Source organism: Theropithecus gelada, chromosome X (assembly GCF_003255815.1).
Source record: "Theropithecus gelada isolate Dixy chromosome X, Tgel_1.0, whole genome shotgun sequence".
Lineage (NCBI taxonomy): Eukaryota > Metazoa > Chordata > Mammalia > Primates > Cercopithecidae > Theropithecus > Theropithecus gelada.
Window position 1 is genome coordinate 133,060,343 of NC_037689.1, and position 24,943 is coordinate 133,085,285.

General features: G+C 49.8%; 1 protein-coding gene and 2 pseudogenes across 1 annotated transcript; 2 read left to right on the plus strand and 1 right to left on the minus strand.

Moving 5' to 3' along the window:
* The first annotated feature begins 779 nt into the window (after positions 1 to 779).
* Positions 780 to 4,665, plus strand: SMIM10L2A (small integral membrane protein 10 like 2A). Its single transcript, XM_025372741.1, has 2 exons — positions 780 to 1,620; positions 2,537 to 4,665. Exon 1 carries the CDS (start codon positions 1,032 to 1,034, stop codon positions 1,266 to 1,268), a length of 237 nt encoding a protein of 78 aa, XP_025228526.1. The 5' UTR covers positions 780 to 1,031; the 3' UTR covers positions 1,269 to 1,620; positions 2,537 to 4,665.
* Positions 4,666 to 7,066: 2,401 nt separating this feature from the next.
* Positions 7,067 to 7,184, minus strand: LOC112616797 (annotated as a pseudogene).
* A 4,445-nt stretch (positions 7,185 to 11,629) lies between these two features.
* Positions 11,630 to 17,434, plus strand: LOC112616201 (annotated as a pseudogene).
* The last annotated feature ends 7,509 nt before the right edge of the window (positions 17,435 to 24,943 follow it).

The following is a 24,943-nucleotide window of genomic DNA, read 5'->3' on the forward strand; positions in this document are numbered from 1 at the left end:
AACTGGGATGGGGTCGGGTGAACCTACTTCTTGCTGACAGTTTTTCAAAAGTCATGACCATAACGGAGTGCGAGCATTTCCCCACTTCATTAAAACAGTCTGAAAAAACGCTACTGGGTTTTGATTGGGTTACCTTTAACAAGCATTGAATGAAACCACGAAAGGGCTTTTAAGCACACCGGCAACAAACAAACAAAAAGGCCATAAACAAGAGCAAATGAAAACCCGAGACGACCTTGTGCAACCACCGGGGCAAACAATGGATTAAGAGTGCTTGGAAAGGGAAGGACAATGGGGAAATTCGCCAATAAAGAGATATACGTGACCAGCAAATATACCAGAAAGGGAAAAATGCACGCGTGTGGGCTTGATGGCACTCTGTAGCGCAGAGTTACTGCACCATGCTGATTAAAGGTACAATGGCTTGGCTGATCAGTTTTCAGGGGAGACCGTGGGAGAAGGGAAGTGATATGAACAGGCAGAGGCTTCTACATGTGCTTTCTGTACAGAATCAGCGTAGCGGTCCAGATTGTCCTCCTCCACTCCCGCTCCACCCTGGGAAATGGTATCAAAGCGATCCCTGGCAGCTCCACCCTTCAATCCACTCCAGCCTCGGGAGGTGCCCGGAAAGAAGCGGGGCCGTGTGGGCGGGACCGGGCAGTGGGAGGAGCTGAGCCTGCGGGGCCTGTCTAGTAGGCGGGGTCGCGACGCTGACGGCCTCTCTGCGGCTCCCGCTTGCGGGTGTGGCTACGCCCGCGGCGGAGCTATGGCGGGGGCGGGGGCGGCCCACAGTGAGGAGGTGTGGAGGGGGCGGAGCTGTGCGGGATCGTGGAGGAGGGGCCGAGGCAGCGGCAGCCTGAGCCCAGCTCCGCCTGGGGAACACGAGGGCGGGGCGCGGGAGCGGGCGCGGGGGCGGGGCGGACGGGGCTCCGGGCGACCCGTGGGGTGCGCTAGTGCTCGGGTCCCGGTGCCCTGAGGCTAGCGCTCGTGCGGGTCAGTCGGTCGGCGGGGCCTGCGCGGGGCCCGGGCCCATGGCGGCGTCGGCGGCTCTGTCTGCGGCAGCGGCGGCGGCCGCCCTGTCTGGCCTGGCAGTGCGGCTGTCGCGCTCAGCGGCGGCCCGAGGCTCCTACGGCGCCTTCTGCAAGGGGCTTACGCGCACACTGCTCACCTTCTTCGACCTGGCCTGGCGGCTGCGCATGAACTTCCCCTACTTCTACATCGTGGCCTCGGTGATGCTCAACGTCCGCCTGCAGGTGCGGATCGAGTGAGCACCCGCGGCGGTGGCGGAGGCCCGGCTGGAGGGGCGCCCGTGTCCCCGCCCGCCCCCGGCCGGGTCGCCGGCATGAAGGACAGCTGGGCCGCTGCGAGGGGTGGAGGCGGGGCGGCTCGGGCCCCTGGACTCTAGACCTACGCCGTCCGGGCAGGACTGCCCAGCCCTGGCCCCAGCCGCTGTCTCAGCCTGGGGAGCCCGGATCGCGCAGAAACGCACTGAACGGGCATCGGGCTCCAGAAACTACCTGGGCTCGGCCTACCTGTTGCCTCACATTGGCCAAAGAGGGGGAAACCAGAAGGAGGGAATTCTGCTGCGGCGACTTGTCTTTCCAGGCCCCGAGCAGAAAGGTAGGAGGCGACAGGTTGGAATGGGGGAGGGGCGGTGGCTCTGCCCTCCAGATGTCAGGGCGCCTTGGCGGTCAGGGGGAAATATAAATATGGAAGGCACCGGGGCAAACCAGCCCAAAGAGCTGTGGAGCGCAGCTGAGGAAAGGAAAAGCAGCCGCAGGCTCTCCCCTCCTCCCCAGTCATGATTGCTGGATAGGGTGAGGGGCGGACCCCTCCCGCCCACGTCCCAGTGCCTGCCTCCCTTTCCACAGAGGCCCCCAGGGTGTCCCCTGAACCCTGAGGAATGGAGGGTAATGGGCTGGGGGCGGCCCCGGGCAGGCCCTAGAGGAGCAACGATGCCCCCACCCTTCTCTTCCCCACCAGTCTGTGGGCATAGGGAGGACTGTTCTCTTCTAGGCTGAGCCCTGTGTCTGGTCTGTTCTCAGCCCTCAGCCCTGGGACTCTCTGCAGCTCCTGCACAGCCCTTGGCAAAACTGCCTCCTGCCCTGTCTTTGGGGCCAGGGGACTGGTCTCTGCCTGCTCCTGCTGTCCCTCATGTTCTCCTGCCCCTACCTGAGGGCACCCCGCAAGCTCTGTATTTGGAGACAGGGAAGAGTGGGAGAGACGCATTCCTACCGTCCCCTCCCCCACAGTCTTGCTCTTCCGCCATGTCAGCCCATGCTCCCTAAGGCCCCTAGCTAGCAAGGCCCTCCCAGGGCCAGAGTCGCATCCTCCAGCCCCAGACGGCCTCTAGAAGCCTACCGTGTACTGAAGTGATCTGGGCAAAGGAAACCTCCCTGAGCACACAGCAGCTCTCAGCCTGGGGTGGGCAGAGCAGATGGAGAAGAGGGTTGCAGAGGAGGCCATTCCTAGGGGAAGCAAGGACGTGTCTGGTGGCCAGGCAACTGAGGTCCCCATCTCTTTTTTTCTCTTTCAGGCATTGGCGTTTGTAGGCGGTGACCTGCCCCTTCTTTGGCCTTGCCAAGAGTCTCATCCCTGCCTGGGGGCACCTCTGGCCCTGGACTTGCCTGGGAAGAGGCAGCGTGAAGGACGTGAACAGAAGAAGAAGGGCCTTCCTAGTAGAGGCACAGCATGGACAAAGGCTCACGGGTGGGGGTGCCCAGGGATCGAGTCCTGGCTTGGGAAGGAAGGTCTGAGTTCCCTGGGAACTGAGATCTGCTGGCAGCACTGTGAGAGGTGTATTTCCCCCTTCTAATGACAGAGGAAACTGAGGCTTGGGGGGGGGGGTTTACCCTTGACACGCAGATAGGAGGAGGAGGAACTGCATGTGCCCCTGGGCCTGCAGGCCCCCACACCCCTCCCCAGTCTTCTCCAAGACCTGGCATGGTGGGAGGAGGGAAGGGGAAGTGGAGAGGGAAGCATAGGGCTCCTGGGGCACCAAGGGAGAAAGGGGCCTAGGGTATGGAATCTGGGGATCTCACTTTCTTTGGAGCAGTACGGAAGGTCACAGGGAAGATCAGGAGGACAGACAGCTGAGATGGGAGACAGAAGAGATGGGCCCCAGGACCCCTGGGGAGCCAAGCTCTCCCCCACAGCCTAACTTCCCCACCCCACCTGGAGCTTCACCAAGGGCTCCTCAGCAGTGCAGTGGCACAAGCCTCCCAGTTTGGTGGGCAAGTGGGGGTGATCTTGGTGTTGTGGCTCCTGGAGACACACATAACCAGGAGGGTGAAAGGATAAACTTGGGGTGTGCTGGGGCTGAGACCCATGGCATGACCCCAATTCTCTCTCCTCAAGTTCGACCCCCCATCCCCAGGATCACACAGGAGAATCTCATCTCACGGCTTGGATTGGTCCTGGGGGCCCCCGGGTGTGCTGCTAGCCCGTGTACAATGGTCAGGAGCAGCCCAGAGGGGAGCCAGGAAGAGACCCTCGCCCTCACCCTCTTTCCCCATTTCCCCATCTCTTGCACTGGTACCCTGAGGGCCACGTTCTTAGTTCCTGGGACTGAAAACTGCAGCAGTCTGGCCAGCTCCAGGGACAGAGTGGCCCAGCCACCTACCATGTACCCTCCTCAGCTGCCCACTGGACCCAGGTCCTGCGTGAAGCTGTCCTCCTGCCTCACCCCAGAAGAGGCTGGACAGTGGCTGCCTTGTGCCCCTTGCAGTCTTCCACATCCAGGGCCTGATGACGTGCCTCCTTGTCCCAAGTTTCATGGGAACCCCTGACCCTGCTGGCCCCTCTCATCTACCCCAACCCTGTCCACCCTGGACCACCTCCGGGGGCCTGTCAGCCTGCTGGTCCCCCCAACAGATCTTTGGGGGCAGCCTCTATAGGACAAGAGTGACACAGGGCTGGAGGAGAAGAGGAGTGAGGAGCCTCCTTTTGTCTGATGCACAGATGTGGCCCTTTCAAACCCTGGTGTCACCCTCTGGGTGACTGGATCCCCAGCTCCACCCTCTTCCTGGACCAGCCAGGAAGGATGGAGGAAAGCTCTTTGCTGAGTGCATGTGTGGGAGTGTGGGGGGTGACTGAGCCCTCCCCATGCAAGGGGCTCGGCCTGGGACCCTGGAACCTGCTTCCCTACTGGGAGAAATGTGCATCAGAGTTGCAGGGGTCCCTACCCTAAGAGACCCCCGACTGCAGGGAGCCCCACCCCATAAGAGGGGCACGGAAGTCCATGTCCACCCACCCCCGGTGGCTCCTGGTGTGGCTGTATTGGCCTAGAGGGGCTGGCTCTGGAGGGGCAGGGCCAAGCCCTCAGCATCTGCTCCTGTCCCTGCTTTTTCACCCCTGCTGCCTGAAGTGGTAGCCCCGCCTGCTGCTTCTCCACCTCCCCTCCCCACCTCTTCTCTCCCCGATGGGGCCCTTGCTGCGTGATGGGGTCTCCATGCACTTTATTTATTTGCAGTCTGTTTTCCAGGCAGTGGAGCTTCTAGACACCGACCGGAATGACATACTTTTCTGTGCGTGATTCACTGTGTACTGGTCAGCACAGGCTGGCCAGAGACATGTTCTTGTTTCTGGTGTTGTCACGTCTTCTTGTTTTCTCTAAGTTAAAAAAGAAAAAAAAAAAGTCCTCGGTTTAATACACTAAAATCCCAACTGGAGGCCTCCCGTGTCTGGTGGGGGTGATGCAGTGGCCCTGCGTGGAGAGAGGCCCCATGGTGAGGTCACCGGCTCCCATGGCCAGGAGCTGGCAGGGAGAAGCCTCTGGAGGCTAGGGCTGGGGGAGGCTGTAGCAGGCTGTGGCGGGGACCATGTTTCCTGTTCAGAGGCTGTGCTGAGACCCGACTTGACCCGGGCCACTGCCCCATGAGAAGCAGGCAGCAGCCTATCCTGGCCCCGAGAGGTAGCTGCTTGTCCTGTTGACAACCTTTGTTCAAACGATCCAAAACATAAGTCCCCTTCCGTTTTAGCGTCTGGTGATCAAAAGTGTCTAAGTCAGTAGAATCCTGAGGGTGGACTAAGGTGAAGTGAACTGAAATGACGCAGGTCATTTTGTGTAGCACTGAGACTCCTCTCCTTGCCTGAGGCCACCTCCCACTGCCTCCCTACCAGCAAGGTTACTTCAGAATCTTGGAGAAGATAAAGGACCTGGCCCTGGAAGCCTGCTTCCCTTTCCCAATGTTGGAGGCAAACTCTGGCCCATCAGAGCCCCCTTTCCTAGTGGCTCCCACCGGAGAGCGCTTCCTAGTGGCTGCTATAAGCGTTGGCAAACAGGCAGAAGGCGGGGGAGGAAGGGCGGAGGGTAGTATTAGAGGAAGCCCCACAGGGCCCCGGTGGGGAGGCATCCTGAGGACACAGGGCTATGCTCAGATTCAGGAGTAGCCTGGGTTTACAGGCCCTGGGGGCACTCCTGTTGCCAAGGGCTACCCAGGGGTCAGAGCACCCTGACAAGGAGGAGTCGTCCAAAAGCACTGGTGCTAATGCCCTATGGCATCTGCCACCACAGGAGAAATGGACCCCAGTCCTTAAGCTTCCCTCCCCTTTGTCTAGATGGTCCTCTTCATCCCCACTGCATGGATCACATGACTTGGCAAACCAAGATGGGAAATGATCCCCCCAGAGCCTGACTCCAAGGCCTCTTGAAGAGGGAGGACCACCCCTCCCATCCCTCCTACAGAGGAAAAGAAGGCAGGAAGGCCAGTTCTGCTCCGATGGGACCCCAGGAGACCTGAGCCCTGAGCCCAGCTCTTCCACTTACTACTGTGTAGTGCCAGGCAAACAGCACAACCTGGAGTTTTTAGTAAGGCTCTGTTGGGATGCTTGTAAGCAGTGAATACAATGTCTGTTCATTGTCATCAGGTCTCACCTGGAGCAGCCTTGTTACTGTGGGGAAAAGGAACCAAGTGAAGGGAACCGACCTCTGATGAGAGCCTGTCATGTGCCAGGCACCATTCTAGGTGCTTTGCATTCCTAATCTCATCATAATCCCACAACTACCTAACCGTTATCTCCATTTTACAGAGAAACCAAAGACAGTAACCAAGTCTGAAATAGAACCCCAAGAAGAAGCTCTTTTCCTGAGCTACCAATGCCCCCTGGAGAGGCAGGGAATTGGGCTGGAAGAACGGTGGAATGGAATAGCAAAGATGGAAGATGACCCTGTCCTTTCTGGGTGGGGTCCAGAAGAAATCCAGGGCTTGGATGAGGGGTAGACCTGGGAGCCTTCTCCAAATCGAGCTCCCCAGTGGGAGCAGCTGGGGCCACCCTGAGATGGGTCCACCTGTCTTTCTTCCATTCCACCTCTAGAGATTGATTGGGACCTAAGAGACTGAGTCAAGAGAGGGCAAGAGGGCAGCTAAGTAAGCGGGAAGTTCCAGGGGCAGCAGAGCAAATACATTGAGAAATGGGAAATATGAAGAGCATGCAAAATCCCATCCTACTCCTACCCACCCTACTCCCAAGGGAAATTGCTGGGTTTTGGACGAATTTTCACTTCGTGTGCATCTTTTATGTATGTAAAACTACAAACATACTACTTTGAAATCTGATTCCACTATTTTACGTTTGTCTTACCGTGTTATTATGCATTTTCCTACATCCAAAGCTACCTAGTATCTCTTTTGTATGAAGGTTTCATCATGTATCCCCCAGTGCCCTTTGGTTGTTTTTCTTTGTTGTCATTTATTTTGGTGGGGGTTGGTTTGCTTTTTATTGTTGTTTTTCCTTGTTTTTATAAGTGATACAGTGACAGATGTCGTTGTGGATAAATGCTGTGGCACAGTCATGATCAATTCCTTGATACATATTCCTAGAAAGTACACCAAAGGGTATGCATGGCTTAGGGCTTTTGATACTCTCCAGAGTTGGGATACCAAGTTACACTACTCACTCCAGTCAGGATGAGAGTTTTTTGAGACAATGGTGGCGATTCTGATTCAATAGATTAAAAAACTTATTACTACCTTTCATTGCCTCAAACTGGGTGTATTTCCCTTCCTTCAAGATCAATATAATATTTAACCCATCACTTTTCTAAAATGTTTCCCTTAAAAAAAAAAACCTACAGCACCTGGTATTCCTGGCAGTTTCCCCTCCAAGCACTAACCAGCCCCAACCCTGCTTGGCTTCCAAGATCAGACGAGATTGGGCACATTCAGGGTGGTATGGCTATAAATGCATATTTCCTTCTTGACCATCTCTATTTTAAGGCTAGAGCTAACTCTTTTTTCTAGGAGAGAGAACTTGATCCTTTCCTTCTACTCTACTTTACCTATCCCTGAGTCTCACAACGGGTTTGTCAGTCTCTCAGTTTGATAGGTTAAAATAGTTTATTTTGATCTTTTATTTTGTATTCCTTTGAATACATAATGAGGATTAAATATTTTCATAGGCCTATTGCTTAGTTGTCCTTCTGTTTTCAACTATAGAGAGTAATTTTTTTTTTAAAGGAAACGAGATATGCCTTTTATCATTCAGCGATGGGTAGCAACTTCAGGTGAGGATGTCAGTTTGAACTAGCTTGAAAGAACACCACCCTAATCCACTGTTTCCCCACCTTCTTTTCCAAACACACCATAATGATGGATAGCATATTTTAAAAATATTTTAAAAATAGTAGCCATTCTCAAAAGTGTAACAAGAAACCTCTAAGACCCAGAAGCAGAAGGAATGCAGAGCAGTAAATGGGACCTGAAGCTTCATAGCCCTTGGAAGCTAGCAAGGGAAACAGGTCTGAGAAGCTAGGAAAGAGAGCTAAACTGTGGGTAGGTACTGCATGTGATAGCGAGCCAGAACTAGGTGTTCTGTATGGGTCTAGGTGGTAGGAAAATGTTTCCATCATGAATGAAAACTAGAATATCTTGATCTATCCACCTCAGGTCTCTCCTGAAAGTGAGTCCCCTGCTTAAACCATGGTTTGAAATGAAGTGAAACATCTAGACTCTCAATTCCTAATTCTGCACTGTGCTCAGTGCAGGGTCTGGATTTGTACCAATATGCCAAAAAAACAAACAAACAAAAACAAAACCTAAAGTGGTGAGTAGGATATGTATATACACAAAATATACCGCTGGGCCCCTTCAGTTAAATTAAACAACACTGAAGACAAAGGAAATATCCTGAAAGTCACTAGAGAGGAAAGACACATTATCCATAAAAAGAAAAACAAGCATCATCCACAACAATGGGTGCCAGAAGACAATGCATCAATAAGGGTTCAGTTGCAGGAAACAGAACTCACTGTAGCTGTTTTAAACAGAAGTTCAATTGAACCATGGACCAGGTCCTTACAAAATTATTTCAAGGCCGAAAGAGAGAAAGGTAGGTTGGGCCTCTAAAACCACTCCCAGGGTACCACAGCAGAACTGGCTCATTAAGGTAGGTAACACTTGTACTCAATTCAGATGGTAGGAAATTGGGAGCCCAACACTGAAGCTATTAACTTCAAGAAGACATTCCTGTAGCTGTGATTCAGAGATCAGAAATCTGCTGTCATATCACAACCACCTTTTGACACCATGAAGCTAGTTACAGCACAAAGGAACACTGAAGCAGGAAAACATAAAGTCTGCATGACTGTGTTCACAAGCAGAAAGACCCAAAGAAGCAGGAAGGTGGCTGCTGCTTCCCATCCATCATTTCAGTTTCACCCAAGAGTACCTAACTGGTGGGATATCATTCATATTCAGAACCTCCTACTACAGGGTAATCTGAGAAATACAGATTTGGACTTTTCTGACTGTGAAGTCCAGGAAGGTACATTAGGGGATTGGGATGGTTACTTAGTCTCGATTTTCCATGTGTCACAATGTCTTCAAAGCATGACAAGAAATCCATAAGCCTAGAACTTATGAAAAAATGTGAAATGAACACCTTCGGACACATAGAAGAACTTGGACATTTTACTATCCATCAACTCTTGCTGAAACAATTACTGAAAATATGTATGTTAGCAATAAGAACAAGAAACCCACAAGGAAGGAATGGAAGTCAAGAAATAATAGCAAGTAAATGGTAATTAAAAGGGGTTTAAAAATATCAACATACATTGATGGTTAAGCAAACAAAGAAGGAGAAAAAAATAACATATTTATTGAGAACTTACTTTGTGTCAGGTACTGCTCTAAGCACATTACATGTACTAAATAATGTAATGCCATGACCCTAAAACAGAAACTTACATTATCATTCTTTGTAAACATGAGGAAACTTGGGCTCAGAGCAGTGAAGAAACTTGCCCAAGGTCACACACCTGGAGGAGCAAAGATTTGTACCCATATAGTTTTTCTCCTGAGTCTGTACCCTCAGTGTGTACTCACACTTATAAAAAGAGGGATGGGTAGAAGGAAATGTATGGAGAAGGGGAGGAGAAAAGTTTTCTGTGCACTCATAACAAGCTTATATTAAAATTCAAAACAATAACATGAGAATTGTGGAGATAGAGTGCTGGGGGAAGATAACATGGGTAAGGCTTTTGTTTTGTCAGGAAAAGAATTGAGCTGCTGAATAACTCGAAAAAATATAATTTTTAGTGTGCATGTTTAAAATTTAAGGTTAGGAAGATCCTGGGAAGGTGGTGGAGTAGGAATCAGTCTCCCCACTGAGATAAAAATTGCACTGACAGACCCCGATATAGCTATTTTGGAACTCCTCAGTATATTGAAGACTTGCAATTTCCATGGGAAAGTTTGGAGGTAAAGTGTGTTCTTGGTCCACTAGCAACTATCCATCCAGCAGCCCCAGCCCTGTGGCAAGCACAGTGCACATGTTAATGGAACAGTTTCCACATAGCTTACATGAGCAAGAGTGGGCAAAAAGGAACTTGCCCTCCCAATATTGCACATCTGTACTCAGATAGCTGATTGCTGCTCGTGATCACAGACTTGCAGACAAAGAGGAGGGTGACCATTATTGTTGCACCTCTCTTCATTGTTGCAAGTCCCTCCCGCTCTGGCTGAAGCAACTTCCCAAGATTTAAAGGGTTAGCACCACTTTTCCTTTTCCTTCCTTCATTTTACCCTTTTCTCCTTTTGGAAGCCAGAGATTAAAGACTAGGACGTTCAAAAACAACTGCACATATGGGGGAAATCAGAAAGTGACTGCACATGCACAGGGAAAGCTGCAGGCTCAGAAAACACCTGAGAAGATCTTAAGTTTACACCCCAGGCTAATCTTTGGCAAAGAAAAAACCTACAGCAATAAAAAGAAACACAATAAATAAAAACAATAACAAAATCAGCAAACACCAAGGAAGGGGAAGAATCTGGTTTCCAAAATTCTCACATTATTAGATTCAAATGTCTAATTTTCAACAAAAAATCACAAGGCATACAAAGAAACACGAAAGTATGGCACATTCAAAGGAAAAAAAATTAAATCAATCAACAGAAACAGTCCCTGATCTAGTATATATGACAGCAGATCTACTAGACAAAGACTGTAAAACAACTCTCTTAAAAATGCTCAAGAACTAAAGGAAGATGTGGAGAAAATCAAGAAAGTGATGCATGAACAAAATGGAAATATCAAGAAAGAGATAGAAAGCCTAAGAAAGAAACCAAAAATAAACTGTGGAGCCAAAAAGTACAAAAGCTGAAATTAAAAAATCAGAAGAGGGGTTTAAAGGCAGACTTGAGCATGGCAAAAGAAAGAATCAGCAACCTCGAAAATAGGACAATGGAAATTATCAAGTCTGAGGAACAGGTAGATAAAAGATTGAAGAAAAGATGAACAGAGCCTAAGGAACTTGTGGATACCACCAAGCCCATCAACATATGCATTGGGGAAGTCCCAAAAGGGAAAGAGAGAGAGAAAGGGGCAAAGGAAATGTCTGAAAAAATAATGACCAAAAACTTAACAAATTTTATGAAAGACATGAATATAAACCTCCAAGAATCTCAATGAATGCCAAGTAAGATGAACTGAAAGATGCCCCAAAACCAAGGCACCTTATAATGAAATTTTCAATAGACAAAGACAAAGAGAAAAATCTTGAAAGCATCAAGAGAAAAATGACTCATCATATACAAGTGATCCTCAATGAAACTGTTAGCAATTTTATCTTCAGAAACATTAGATGACAGAAGGCTGTGGGCTGATATATTCAGCATGCTAAAAATATGTTGACTAAGAATGCTATATCTGGCAAAACTGTTCCTCAAATGTGAGGGAGAAATTAAGATATTCCCAGATAAACAAAAGCTAATGGAGTTTGTTACCACTACACCTGTCCTGCAAGAACTGCTCAAGAGAGTACTGCAAGGTGAAATGAAAGGATAATAGATAGGAACTCAAAGCTGTATGAAGAAATAAAGATTCCCCCCTTCTTTCCTCCCCTATTCCCTCTTCTCTTTTCCTTCCCTTTCTCTCCCTTCTCCTTCATCCTTCCTCTTCTCTCAGATCCCCCCTGCCTCTGCTTCCCTCCTCTCCTGTGCTTTCCCATCCCCTCCCCTCTCAACCCCCATCCCGCTCCTCCCACGGCTGTGGTCACATGGGGCGCGGCGGGATTTAAGCTTAATCTGCCTGGTGCTCAGTACAGCAGCCTGACTGTGGGGTGTGCTGACTGAGCTAGTCTTGGGGTCCTGCAGAAGGGAGCTGAAGGGATGCCCACAGACACCCCACCATGAGTTTGGGGCTGTAGAGGGCACAAGAGGCCCAGCTGACGCTGGAGACAGTTATCCAGACACTGGAGAGAAGCGTCCTGGGCCAGGAGAAGGGCTTGGGCGCACGGGACCTGGCCCAGGACCCTCAGACCATCATCCTACCTGTCCGCATCAGGGAGATTGTCACCTGCAACCTCTCCCGGCCTGAGCGCCTAGTCCCACTATGGGCCACAGAGATGGCACTGCTGCTCTCACTGCAGGAGAAGAACCAGCTGCAGCAGCAGGAGCTATCGCACGTGGAGGACTTGCTGGCCCAGAGCCACGCCAAGCGTGATGAGCTCACCATTAAGTACAACGCGCTGGAGCAGCCTGTGCGTCTGGAGTCTGGAGAGCTGGAGATGCAGGAGCCCAGGGGGCTGCTACAGCAGAGTGTGGAGCTGTGGAGGCAGCTGCAGGAGGAGCAGGCCTCCTCCTGGCCACAAGCTGCTGGCCTACCAGGAGGGCCAACAGCGGCAGGCCCAGCTTATGCAGCAGCTGCAGGCCAAGATTCTCCAGTACAAGAAGAGGTGTTCGGAGCTGGAGCAGCAGCTGCTGGAGAGATCGGGAGAGCCTGAGCAGCAGCGACTGAGGGACACAGAGCACAGCCAAGACCTGGAGAGCGCCCTCATCCGGCTGGAGGAGGAGCAGCAGAAGAGTGCCAGCCTGGTCCAGGTGAATAGCATGCTCTGAGAGCAGCTGGACCAGGCAGGCTCAGCCAGCCAGGCTCTGAGTGAGGACATACGAAAGGTGACCAGCGACTGGACACACAGACACAAGGAGCTGGAGCAGCGGGAGGCGGCATGGAGGCTCAAGGAGGAGTCCTTCAACGCCTACTTCAGCAATGAGTACAGTCGTCTGCTACTCCTCTGGAGGCAGGTGGGGGTCGGGTGGCTGGTCAGCGAGGTGAAGATGTCCACCGTGAGGGACCTGCCGTAGCTGGGAGGTGAGCTGGCCTGGAAATCATTCGCTGTCCAGGAGGGGGGCTGGTACAGAGCACGGGCCTGCGGCTGGCAGAGAGCGGGGCTGAAGCGGCCCTGGAGAAGCAAGTCCTGCTGCAGGTCCAGCTGGAGGAGCAGCTGCGGGACAAGGTGCTCCGCAAGAAGGACCTGGCCCAGCAGCAGATGCAAAGCGACCTGGACAAGGCCGACCTCAGTGCCAGAGTGACAAAGCTGGCCCTGGCAGTGGAGCGTCTTCAGAAGCAGAATCTGGAGTAGGATTAGATCAACAAGGCTCTCGGCAAGCCTGAGGCCCTGGAATCCCTGTGGCTACAGGAGCCTGAGGCCCTGGAGACAGAGGATGGAGAAGGGCTGCAGCACACCCTGAGGGACCTCGCATTGGCCGTCCTGTTGGACACTGAGATGGTGTCCAGCTGAGCGGCTCCAAGCACACCACGGACGCATCCGATGGCAGCCTGCGGAGCTCTGGGGCCAGAGGATCCCGTCCCCACCACAGCGCTCCTGGCCGGGTAGCAGCCCTTCGCCCCACCGAGGCAGGTCGGTGGCTAGCTCAAACTCCTCCAGGCTCACCCTGATCCACTCTGCCCTACACAAGTGCCAGCTGCAGGTCCAGGACACGCGTGGGCACTATGAGGCAAACCAGGACCTTCTGGGCACCCTGTGGAAGCAGCTTAGTGACAGCGAGGTTGAGCGGCGGGCCCTAGAGGAACAGCTCCAGCACCAGCGGGACAAGACCGATGGTGCCATGCAGGCCCATGAGGACGCCCAGCGCGAGGTACAACGGCTGCTGAACGCCAATGAGCTACTGAGCAGGGAGAAGAGCAACCTGGCCCACAGTCTGCAGGTGGCCCAGCAACAGGCCAAGGAGCTTCTGAAGGAGCGGGAGAAGCTGCGGGCTGCCCAGGAGGAGCTGCAGCGCCATCGGGACCGACTGAGGAAGAGCAAGAGGATGCGGTGCAGGATGGTGCATAGGTGCCTCAGGAGCTTGAGCGCAGCCATAAACAGCTAGAGCAGCTGGAAGGCAAGCGCTCAGGCCTGGCGAAGGAGCTGGTGGAGGTGAGGGAGGCGCTGAGCTGCCCCACACTGCAGCGGGACATGCTGCAGGCCCAGAAGGCTCAGGTGGCCGAGGCGCTGACCAAGGTTGAGGCTGGCTGGGTGGAACTCGAGCTGTCCATGACCAGGCTGAAGGCAGAGGAGGCATCCCTGCAGGACTCCCTGTCCAAGCTGAGTGCCCTCAACGAGAGCCTGTCTCAGGACAGGCTGGATCTGAACCTCCTTGTCGCCCAGCTGGAAGAAGACAAGGCAGCCCTGCAGGCCCGGCTGAGGCAAGCGGAGCAGGAAGCCACTGTGGCGCCGGGAACAGCAGGAGCGGCTGCAGGAGCTGCGGCTGGAGCAGGAGGTGGCGCTGCAGGGCTCTGGAGGGCCTGGAGGGCTGGAGTGGCAGAGGACCTCCAGGAGGCGCTGGAGCAGCAGCTCCCCACGCTGCTTCATGAGCTCAGCCGGCTGCAAGAGCAGCTAGCTCAGCTCTCCCAGCAGCTGAGCGGGCAGGAGCAGGAGCTGGAGCAGGCCCAGTGGGAGCCACAGTGGCAGGTAAAGGCTCCGGAGAGAGTGGCCCAGGAGAAGGAGGCGCTAGCCAAGGGGCGCACTGGCCTGGCTATGCAGCTGGCTGCAGCAGAGCATGAAGGCATCACCCTGTCAGAGGAGGCCACACGCCTGCGCTTGGAGAAGGAAGCCCTGGGGGCAGCCTGTTTGAAGTGCAATAGCACCTGGCTCAGCTCGAGGCCCGTCGGGATCAGGCTGGAAGCCGATGGGCAGGTCCTGCTGTTGGCCAAGGAGACCCTGACTGGGGAGCTGGCGGGGCTGCGGCAGCAAATAATAGCTACACAGCAGAAAGCCAGCCTAGACAAGGAGCTGATGGCTCAGAAGCTGGTGCAGGCTGAGCGGGATGCCCAGGCCTCTCTGCGGGAGCAGTGGGCAGCCCAGGAGGAGGACTTGCAGGGAGTCCAGCCCGAAAAGGAGGCAGCATGGCGGGAGCTGGAAGCCAAGAGGGCCCAGCTGCAGAGTCAGCAGCAGCGTGAGCAGGAGGAGTTGCTGGCCCAGCTGGAGATCGAGAAGGAAGGGCTGAGCAAGGAGATCGCTGCCCTGCAGCAGGAGCGCGATGAGGGCCTCCTCTTGGCCCAGGGCAAGAAGCAGCAGGCCTTGTCTCTGAAGGGGTCTGAAAAGACTCCGTCAGAGAAGTTGTCAGAGAAGTTGATGGGTACAAGGCACAGCCTGGCCACCAGTTTCAGCGGGAGCTGCTGGAGGCCCAGCGCAAGCTGCGTGAGGGCCAGGAGGGCCTTAAGGTGCAGCGCCAGGAGGCGGACAAGCTGTGGCGCAGTCTGGGCGAGGGCGCCAAGGAGCGTGAGGCACTGCGGGCCGCTGGGAAGAAGGTAGAGAGCGAGTGCATCAACCTGAAGTTTACCGATGAGGACAAGGAGCAGAAGCTGGCACTCCTAGAGGAGGCACAGGCAGCCATGGGCAAGGAGGACGGTGAGCTTCAGACTGGGCTGCAGGAGGTGGAGTGCTCACGGCTGGAGGCTTGGAGGGAGCTACAGGAACTCTGGCGTCACATGAAGATGCTGGACAGTGAGAATACCAGGGTGGGCCGCGAGCTGGCAGAGCTGCAGGGCCGCCTGGCGCTGGGCTAGCGGGCAGAGAAGGAGAGCCGGCGGGAGACCCTGGGCCTCCGGCAGAGGCTGCTGAAGGGCGAGACCAGCCTGGAGGCGACGCGGCAGGAGCTCCAGGTAGCCCAGCGGAAGCTGCCGGAACAAGAAGGCGAGCTCCAGATCCGCGAGCGAGGCCTGCTGGGCTCCCTGGAGGAGGTGCGCGGCACCGAAAACCAGCAGCTGGACCACGCCCGTGGCCTGGAGCTCAAGCTGGAGGCTGCGCAGGCCGAGGCTGCGGAGCTGGGCCTGCGGCTGAGTGCGGCCGAGGGCCAGGCACGAGACCTGGAGGCCGAGCTGGCCCGCGTGGGGGTGCAGCGGTGCGCAGTGGAGGCCCAGCTAGGTGGCCTGCGCTCCGCTCTTTGCCGCGGCCTCGCCCTCGGTTGCGCGCCCAGCCCAGCCCAGCCCAGGCCAGCCCCGCCACCGGTGCCGGGCTCCCCTACCCGGGATGCGCCCGCCGGAGGAAGCGGGGAAAGGCTCAGCCGCCCCAGCACCTTAGAATGCAGCCCTGGGTCCCAGCCACCATTTCCAGGACCTGCCACCTCCCCGGCTCCTCCAGACCCGGACCCAGAGGCAGTGCGCGGGGCCTTCCGGGAATTCCTGCAGGAGCTGCGGAGCACCCTGAGAGAACAGGACGAACTTCGGACCCAGAGTGCCCTGAATCGCCAACTGGCCGAGATGGAGGCCGAGAGGGACACCACAACCTCGAGGGCCAGGCAACTGCAGAAGGCGGTGGCTGAGAGTGAGGAAGCCCTGCGCAGTGTGGATGGGCGGCTGAGCGGGGTCCAGGCGGAGCTGGCGCTGCAGGAGGAGAGCGTGCGGCGCAGTGAGCCGGAGCGCCGGCCCACGCTGGACCAGATGGCCACACTGGAGAGAAGCCTGCAGGCCACAGAGAGCGAGCTCTGGGCCAGTCAGGAGAAGATTAGCAAGATGAAGGCCAACGAGAGAAAGCTGAAGGACGACAAGCGGTGCCTGGAGGAGATGCTGGACGCCTCCGAGAGCCGCACCATCAAGCTGGAACTGCAGCGGCACTCGCTTGAGGGGGAGCCGTAGCGCAGCCACCTGGGCCTGAGCGACCGCGAGGCCCGGGCCCAGGCCCTCCAGAATCAGATGGACTCTCTGCAGAGACAGGTGGCAGACAGTGAGGTGAAGGCAGGGATCCTGCAGCTGAAAGTGGAGTGGTTGAATGGGGCCCTGGCCAAGGTGGAGGAAAGGGAGGGGCTCCTGCGGGTCAAGATGCGAGGCCTGGCAGAGGCCCTGGCCTAGAGCAGTGCCAGCCTCAGCCGCACCCAGGACAAGAACCTGCATCTACAGAAGGCTCTGACCGCCTGTGAACCTGACCGCCAAGTGCTCCTGGAATGGCTGGACGCCGCCGGGCAGACGTTGTCTGAGGCAGGGAAGCAGAGCAGCTCCCTTGGCGAGCAGGTGCAGACGTTGCCAGGAAAGGTGGCTGACCTGGAGCTGCAGCGGGCGGAGGCCGAGGGCCAGCTACAACAGCTTCGGAAGGTGCTGCAGCAGCGGCAGGAGGGCCAGGCTGCAGCCCTGCACACGGTCCAGAAGCTGCAGGACGATCAGAGGCTGCTGTAGGACGATCAGAGGCTGCTGCAGGAATGCCTGGGCAGCCTGCAGCGCGCCCTGTATCAGCTGGAAGCCAAGAAGCGGGAGGTGGAGCGCTCAGCCCTGCGGCTGGAGAAGGAGCTCGTGGCCCTCAGGAGGGTACTGGACAAGGTGGAGCGAGAGAAGTTTCGCAGCCATAAGGACACAGTGCCGCTGAGCGCAGAGAAGGGTCGCCCGAACCGGACCCTCATGGGGGCTGACCTGGAGCTGGTCGAGGCCCAGAGGCAGATCTAGCAGCTGGAGGCGCAGGTGGTGGCGCTGGAGCAGAGCCACAGCCCAGCCCAGCTGGAGGTGGACGCGCAGCATTAGCAACTGGAGCTGCAGTAGGAGGTGGAGCGCCTGTGCAGTGCCCAGGCTGAAGGCACCCTAGAGGCATGGGAGCGGGCCCACCACCAGAGGGTGCGCGAGCTGGAGGATCAGGTATCCACACTGAAGGGACCAAAAGTTGCAGCAGGAGCTTCCAAGGAGCTCAGCACCCTTCTCCCCATCCTCAGGCCCCCCAGAGAAATAAGCCCCTGCTGGCATCTGGAGAACGGCCCTGTGCCCAGGACAGGGGAGGGCCCTCCTCTTGGACACCCCACCCAGAGCCCGGTCCCTTGGGGGCCTCGAGCTGAGGTGGAATGAGGAGGAGCCCCACTGGCAGTGCTGAGGAGAGGTACTCCAGCTCCAGGCCTGGAGAGGCTTCCCGGCATCGCCTGCGGACCCCACCTCTGTCCAGCCCCCCTCTTCCAGGATGAGCCACTGTAGATTGTACAAGGTCTTCTTTGAGAGGTTGAGCCAGGGTTGGAGAGAGCCCTTGTCTCTGGTCAGCCCTGGAGCATGGGTTCGTGGGAAAGAGGAAGGGGACCAGGCCCAGGGCAGGGGTCAGAGGCCCAGGCTTCCAGAGATCTCTCAGCCTTAGTTCAGAGTGTGTGTCAGGAAATTCTTCAGAGAGCTCAGAGCCCCTACCCTGTATTTTTACACCTTTTTACAATGTTAACTGCTCAGAACTGTTTTCTGTAACAAGAAGACCTCTTTTTCTTAAAAAAAAAAAAAAAAAAAAAAGTCTCAATAAATACATGGGCAATTATAAAAGATAGCATTATTATAACAACAATTTGTAACTCTACTTTTTGAATTGTGCATGGCTTAAGAGATTAACACATTTTAAAAATTATTAGTCTAAAAGATTGTATTATTGTAACTTTGATTTGTAACTCCACACTTTGTTTCCTACATAACTTTAAGAGATGAATGAATTTAAAAGAACTATTCGTTTATGTTCTTGGGAATACATTGTGGAAGGATGTAAGCCTGTGATGTCAACAACTGAAAGGAGTGAAAACCAAGTTGTAAATAAACAGAGTTTTAATATGTTATTGAGGTTAAACTGGTATAAATTCAAATTAGAGTGTTATAACTTTAGGATGTTAAATGTAATCCCCATGGTAAGCATGAAGAAACTACAATATGCACAAAAGGAAATGAGAAAAGAATAAACTGCTCACTACAAAAGAATCAACACAAAAGAAGACAGTAATGCAAGCAATGAGCCCCCCAAAACTATAAAGAATATTAAAAACGAATGCCAAAATATCAGAAGTCCTTCCTTATTCTTTTTTTTTTTTTTTTTTTTTTTTTTTGAGACGGAGTCTCGCTGTGCTCCCAGGCTGGAGTGCAGTGGCGTGATCTCGGCTCACTGCAAGCTCCGCCTCCCGGGTTCACGCCATTCTCCCGCCTCAGCCTCCCAAGTAGCTGAGACTACAGGCGCCCGCCACCACGCCCGGCTAGTTTTTTGTATTTTTAGTAGAGACGGGGTTTCACCATGTTAGCCAGGATAGTCTCGATCTCCTGACCTCGTGATCCACCCGCCTCGGCCTCCCAAAGTGCTGGGATTACAGGCTTGAGCCACCGCTCCCGGCCCTTCCTTATTCTTAATTACTTGAAATGTAAGTTGATTATACTGTCCAATCAAAAGGCAGAGATTAGCAGAATGGATAAAAACACATGATCCAAATATATTCTTTCTACTATCAACAGAGTAAACAGACAATGTATATAGTGGGAAAAAATACTTGCAAACTGTGTATCTGACAAAGATCCAATATCCAGAATCTATAAGGAACTTAAATCAACAAGCAAAAACCAAACAACCTTGTTAAAAATGGGCAAAGGACACAAACAGACATTTCTCAAAATAAGACATACGAGCAGCCAACAAACATATGAAAAAATGTTCAATATTACTAATCATTAGGGAAGTGCAAATTAAAACCATAATGAGATACCATCTCGCACCAGTCAGAATGACTATTGTCAAAAAGTCAAAAAATAACAGATACTGGTGAGGATGCAGAGTAAAGGGAATGTTTATACGCTGCTGGTGGGAATGTAAATTAGTTCAGCCACTGTGGAAAGCAGTCTGAAGATTTCTCAAAGAACTTAAAATAGAACTGCCATTTGATGCAGCAATCCCATTACAGGGTATGTACCCAAAGGAATATAAATCGTTCTGCCATAAAGACACATGTATGGATATGTTCATTCCAGCACTATACACCATAGCAAAGACATGGAATCAACCTAAATGCCCATCAATGGTAGACTGGATAAAGAAAATGTGGTACATTTACACCATGGAATACTACACAGCTATAAAAAGAATGAGATCATGGCCTTTGCAGCAACATGGATGGATCTGGAGGCCATTATCCTAAGTGAATTAACACAGGAACAGAAAACCAAATACTGCGTGTTGTCATTTATGTGTGGGTGCTAAACACTGAGTACACAAGGACACAAAGAAGGGAACAATAGACATTGGGGTTATTTGAGGATAGGTAGTAGGAGCAGGGTGATGATTGAAAATCTACCTATCACGAGTTATGCTGATTACCTCTGTGACAAAACTATATGTGCATCAAATCCCTGTGACACACAATTTACCCATGCAAAATACCTGAACATGTACCCCTTGAACCTAAAATAAAAGTTGAAAACTATATGTATGTGTATATATGCATATGCATAAAATATATGTGTGTGCATATATATGTGTGTGTGTATGTGTATACATGTCTACTTTCTAAAGGAGACTCATTTTAGATCCAAAGACACAAATGGGTTGAAAGTGAAAGGATGGAAAACTACATGGTATGCAAATAGTAAACAAAAGAGAGCAGGAGTGATTATACTAATATCATACAAAATAGACTTTAAATCAAAAAAGGATTCAAGAGACAAAGCCATTATACATAAATAGATGGTTCAATACAGCAAGAAGATATAACAATTATATACACAATTATAATAACAGACCATCAAAATATATGAAGCAGATATTGACAGAATTGAAGGGAGAAATAGACAGTTCTGCAATAATGGTTGGAGACTTCAATATCCCACACTCAGTAATGGATAGAACAACCAGAAAGAAGAGAAATAAGGAAATAGAGGACTTAACACAATAAACCAACTAATTCTAACAGACATACACAGGCCACTCTACATAACAACAACACACACATTCTGCTAAAGTGCGCATAGGACATATTCCAGGATAGATTATACGTTAAGCCACAAACTTAGTCCTAATAGATTTTAAAGGATAGATATCATTCCAAGTATTCTCTAATTACAACAGGATGAAGTTAGAAATTAATAACAGTAGTAAAACTGGAAAATTCACAAATTTGTGAAAATTGACATATTCTTAAACAATCGATGGATCAAAGAAGAAATCACAGGAAAATATAAAAATACTCAGAGATAAAAGAAAAGACTATTCTCTGGGGAAAATACATTCTTTTCGACAAATGGTGCTGGGAAAACTGGATATCCTATGTGAAAGAATGAAGATGGAACCTTACCTAACATCATACACACAAATTAATTCAAAATGGATCAAAGACTTAAATGTAAGACCTAAAACCATAAGACATTTAGAAGAAAACAGGGTAAAAGCATCATGATATTGGATTTGCCAATTATTTGATGGACATGAAACCAAAGGCACAGACAACAAAAGAAAAAATGACAAACTGGGCTTCAGAGATCCTGCCATTTGCAACAACATGGATGGAACTGGAGGTAATTATGTTAAGTGAAATAAACCAAGCACAGAAGGACAGACTTCATGTGTTCTTACTCATTTGTGGGGGTTAAAAACAAAAACAACTGAACTTACGAAGATCAAGAACAGAAGGATGGTTACCAGAGGCTGGGAAGGGTAATGGGGAGCAGGGAGGAAAAGTGGGGATGATTAATGGGTACAAAAACATAGATAGATAGAATGCATAAGTTCTAGTATTTGGTACCACAACAGGGTGACTACAGTCAACAATAATTTATTGTACATTTTAAAATAACTAAAATAGTACACTTGGAATGTTTATAACACTAATAAATAATAAATGCTTGAGGTGATGGATACCCCATTTATCCTGACATGATTATTACACATTGTATACCTCTATCAAAATATCTCATATACCCCATAAATATATATACCTACTAGGTACCCATAAAAATTTAAAAATGTGTGCATCAAAATACACTATGAGCAGAGTAAAAATGCAACGTACAGAATGGGAGAAAATATTTGTAAATCACATATCTGATAAGAGATTAATATGAAGAATATATAGAGAATACATACAACTCAGCAACAACAACCAACAACCTGATTCCAAAATGGACGAAGGACTAAAATAGACAATTCTCCAAAGAAGATATACAAATGGCCAATAAGCACATGAAAAGATGCCCAAAATCATTAGGAAAATGCAAATTAAAATTACAAGGAGACCCAGTAAGATGGCTACTATCAAACAAACAGAAAACCACAAATGTTGGCAAGGATGTAGAGAAATTAAAACTTTTGTGCACTATTGGTGGGAATGTAAAATGGTATAGCTACTGTGGAAAACAGTGTAGCAGTTCATCAAAAAATTAAAAGGAAAATGACCATATGATCCAGCATTTCCATTTCCAGTATATGCACCCAAAAGAATTAAAAACACTGTCTCACAGTCTCAAAGAGATATTTGTACGCCCATGTCATAGCTTTATTCACAATATCTAAACAGTGGAAGCAATTCAAGTCTCCATTGATGAATGTATTTATGATTGTATTTAATTCCAATGAACTATACACTTAAAATGGTTAAGGTGATAAATTTTATGTTATGCATGTTTTACCACAGTAAAAACAATTGAAAAAAAAAGTACCAGGGATTCTTGGAGAAATCACTGATAAAGTCTCATTTTTAAATTCTGACAAAATAAATTTTAAAACCACCCACTAAACATGAGAGAGGGTTGTTTATACTCATAAAACATATCCATAAGGCAGATATATAGTCAAACTTTTATGCATCTCATAACAACAGCAGTGAAATAACAGACCAAGTAGTATATTACCACTATATAAGTAGTAATAGATGAAACCACAATTATGATGAAGACTTCAAAGCACGTCAATTAATAACATCCATAATCATGATGACAATAGTAAGTACAATATACTAGGTCCTAATTAAATTCCAGGTACTTTAATAGAACTTCAATTTTTAAGAATCATTTCAGCCATCAGGACAGATTTGACACAACGGCCTTAGCTTTCCACCCCTGCTCAAGATCATTGTCTTATTTCCTTTTCTTCATTGCATGTAATCCTGTGTCAGTCCATTCTCACATTGTTATAAAGAAATAATTGAAGCTGGGTAATTTATACAGAAATAATTGAAGCTGGGTAAATAAATAATTTATGAAGAAATAATTTATGAATAATAAATTAATAATTTCTAATTTATGAAGAAATAATTGAAGCTAGGTAATTTATAAAGAAAAGAGGTTTTATTTGGCTCATAGTTCTGCAGCTATACAGGAAGCATGGTGCTGACATCTGCTTTTGGTGAAGGCCTCAGAAAGCTTACAATCATGGAAGAAGGTGAAGGGGAGCCAGTGTGTCACATGGTGAGGGAAAGGAAGAGAGAGTGAGGAGGTGCCATGCTGGAATTTAAGGTGAATTGTTGTGTCATTTCCAGGAACTCCCTACCTACAGTAACTTGCCAGCTTTAGCATGCTTTTTAATTGATAAGGCACTTCACTAAAGTGGGCTCATGGTCCAAGTGAACCAGCCAGTATCTTAATTGAATTTACCAGAAAAGTCATATGTAAAATAATGTTTTGGTTTACTAAGCTAAGCTTAGTTAAAAAATTGGATTCCCTGAAGGGAGAAAATTTCAGACTTAGAGAAAAGAAGGGCATTTCTTGGAGGAAGTCAGATTTGAGCTGGGTTGTGAAAGAAGACAAAGATTTAACCTGGCAAATGTGGGGTTTAGGCAAGAGCAGAGAGAAAGGAAAAACAACACAAGTGAGGGGAAGAAGAAGCAAAGCCATGACATTCAATCTCCAGGCCTGGGGAACAAGCATGAAATAAAGTTGTAAAAATAACCTCAACTGGGAAAAGGGTCTAAAAATATCAAGTCAAATTAGGACTTTAATTTATCTATGATAGGGAGGCATACAAACATTTTTGCTTATTGGAAGTGCAATAGTCCTTATTTGATCATTTATAATTACAAAAATAATACATGCTTGTTATAGAAAAAGTAGAAAAAAAATAAGCACAATGCATAATCTGAAGACAACCATTGACCACATTTTCTTTCTTTTTTTTTTTTTTTTTGAGGCGGAGTCTCGCTCTGCCGCCCAGGCTGGGGTGCAGTGGCCGGATCTCAGCTCACTGCAAGCTCCGCCTCCCGGGTTCACGCCATTCTCCTGCCTCAGCCTCCCGAGTAGCTGGGACTACAGGCGCCCGCCACCTTGCCCGGCTAGTTTTTTTGTATTTTTTTAGTAGAGACGGGGTTTCACCGTGTTAGTCAGGATGGTCTCGATCTCCTGACCTCGTGATCCGCCCATCTCGGCCTCCCAAAGTGCTGGGATTACAGGCTTGAGCCACCGCGCCCGGCCCACATTTTCATATTTACCCTGCTCCAGGTGTTTTTTTTCTGTGCAAAAGTATATATGCCTTGTTCCAAAAGCAAAATTTAACATTGTATATAGTATTCAAATAACACATGGTGATCACAAACATTTTTATAGAGCAAAAGACTACTGAAAGGGAAATACATCATTTAAAGTATTGGATGTGCCATAATTTATTGACCTAATTCCACATTGTTGGGCATTTAGCTTTTATCCAAATACATTGCCTATTTGCCTGATTTTATTTCTGTAGGATAAACTTCTAGGAGTGAAATTTCTTGTTCAAAGATTTTTTATGGGAATAAGCCATCGAGCTGTAAATCAGCTTTCATGTTTTTTTAAAATACCTACTTCATTGGTATTCATTTCTCAATTGGCATCTTCCAACTGTCAATACCTGTACCACTCTCATGGTTACTTCCCCCTCATTCACTTTCATTGAGGAATGAAGCACCAGGCTCCCATCTGTCTATCCAACATCACTTCTGTCAGTATTCAAGTAGTGATCTATAGCGCCCTCTGACCTCTCTCTACCCTGACTCCAAACTAGTGTACAACCACACACTGACTAAACCTTACCCCACATTCCGTGTCAAATTCCTACTCTCCCAATTCTGTTTATTTTCCCCTTCAAATAGTATTCAACACAGCAGTGCAGACAGATTGAAATGCTTGTATTGTATGATAGAAGGCATTTCGATACAATAGGGGCAGAGTGGATTATACAATTAATAGTAAGGAACAAGTAGGTAGCCATTATTGAAACTAGATATAGATCCCTCTCTCAGTTTGTGCACCTCAATCAATTATAGGCAGACTGGAAGTTTAGATATAAATAAGTAATAATGTCCATAGGAAAAGCTAAGTGAATACTCATGTGAATTATGAATTAGAATGAGTTCTTACTGAACCCAAAAACCACATGGACAAGATTGGCATATTTAATACAAAAAATTGAACAGCATGAAACAAAGCTAAAAGACTGTCCTGTGGAAATAACTGCAAAATATTTATATACTAATTTTCCTAATAAAGTCTTAATTTTCCTAAC

Coding starts and splice junctions, on each gene's coding strand:
- SMIM10L2A (XM_025372741.1), top strand. CDS start 1,032: ATGGCGGCGTCGGCGGCTCTGTCTGCGGCAGCGGCGGCGGCCGCCCTG.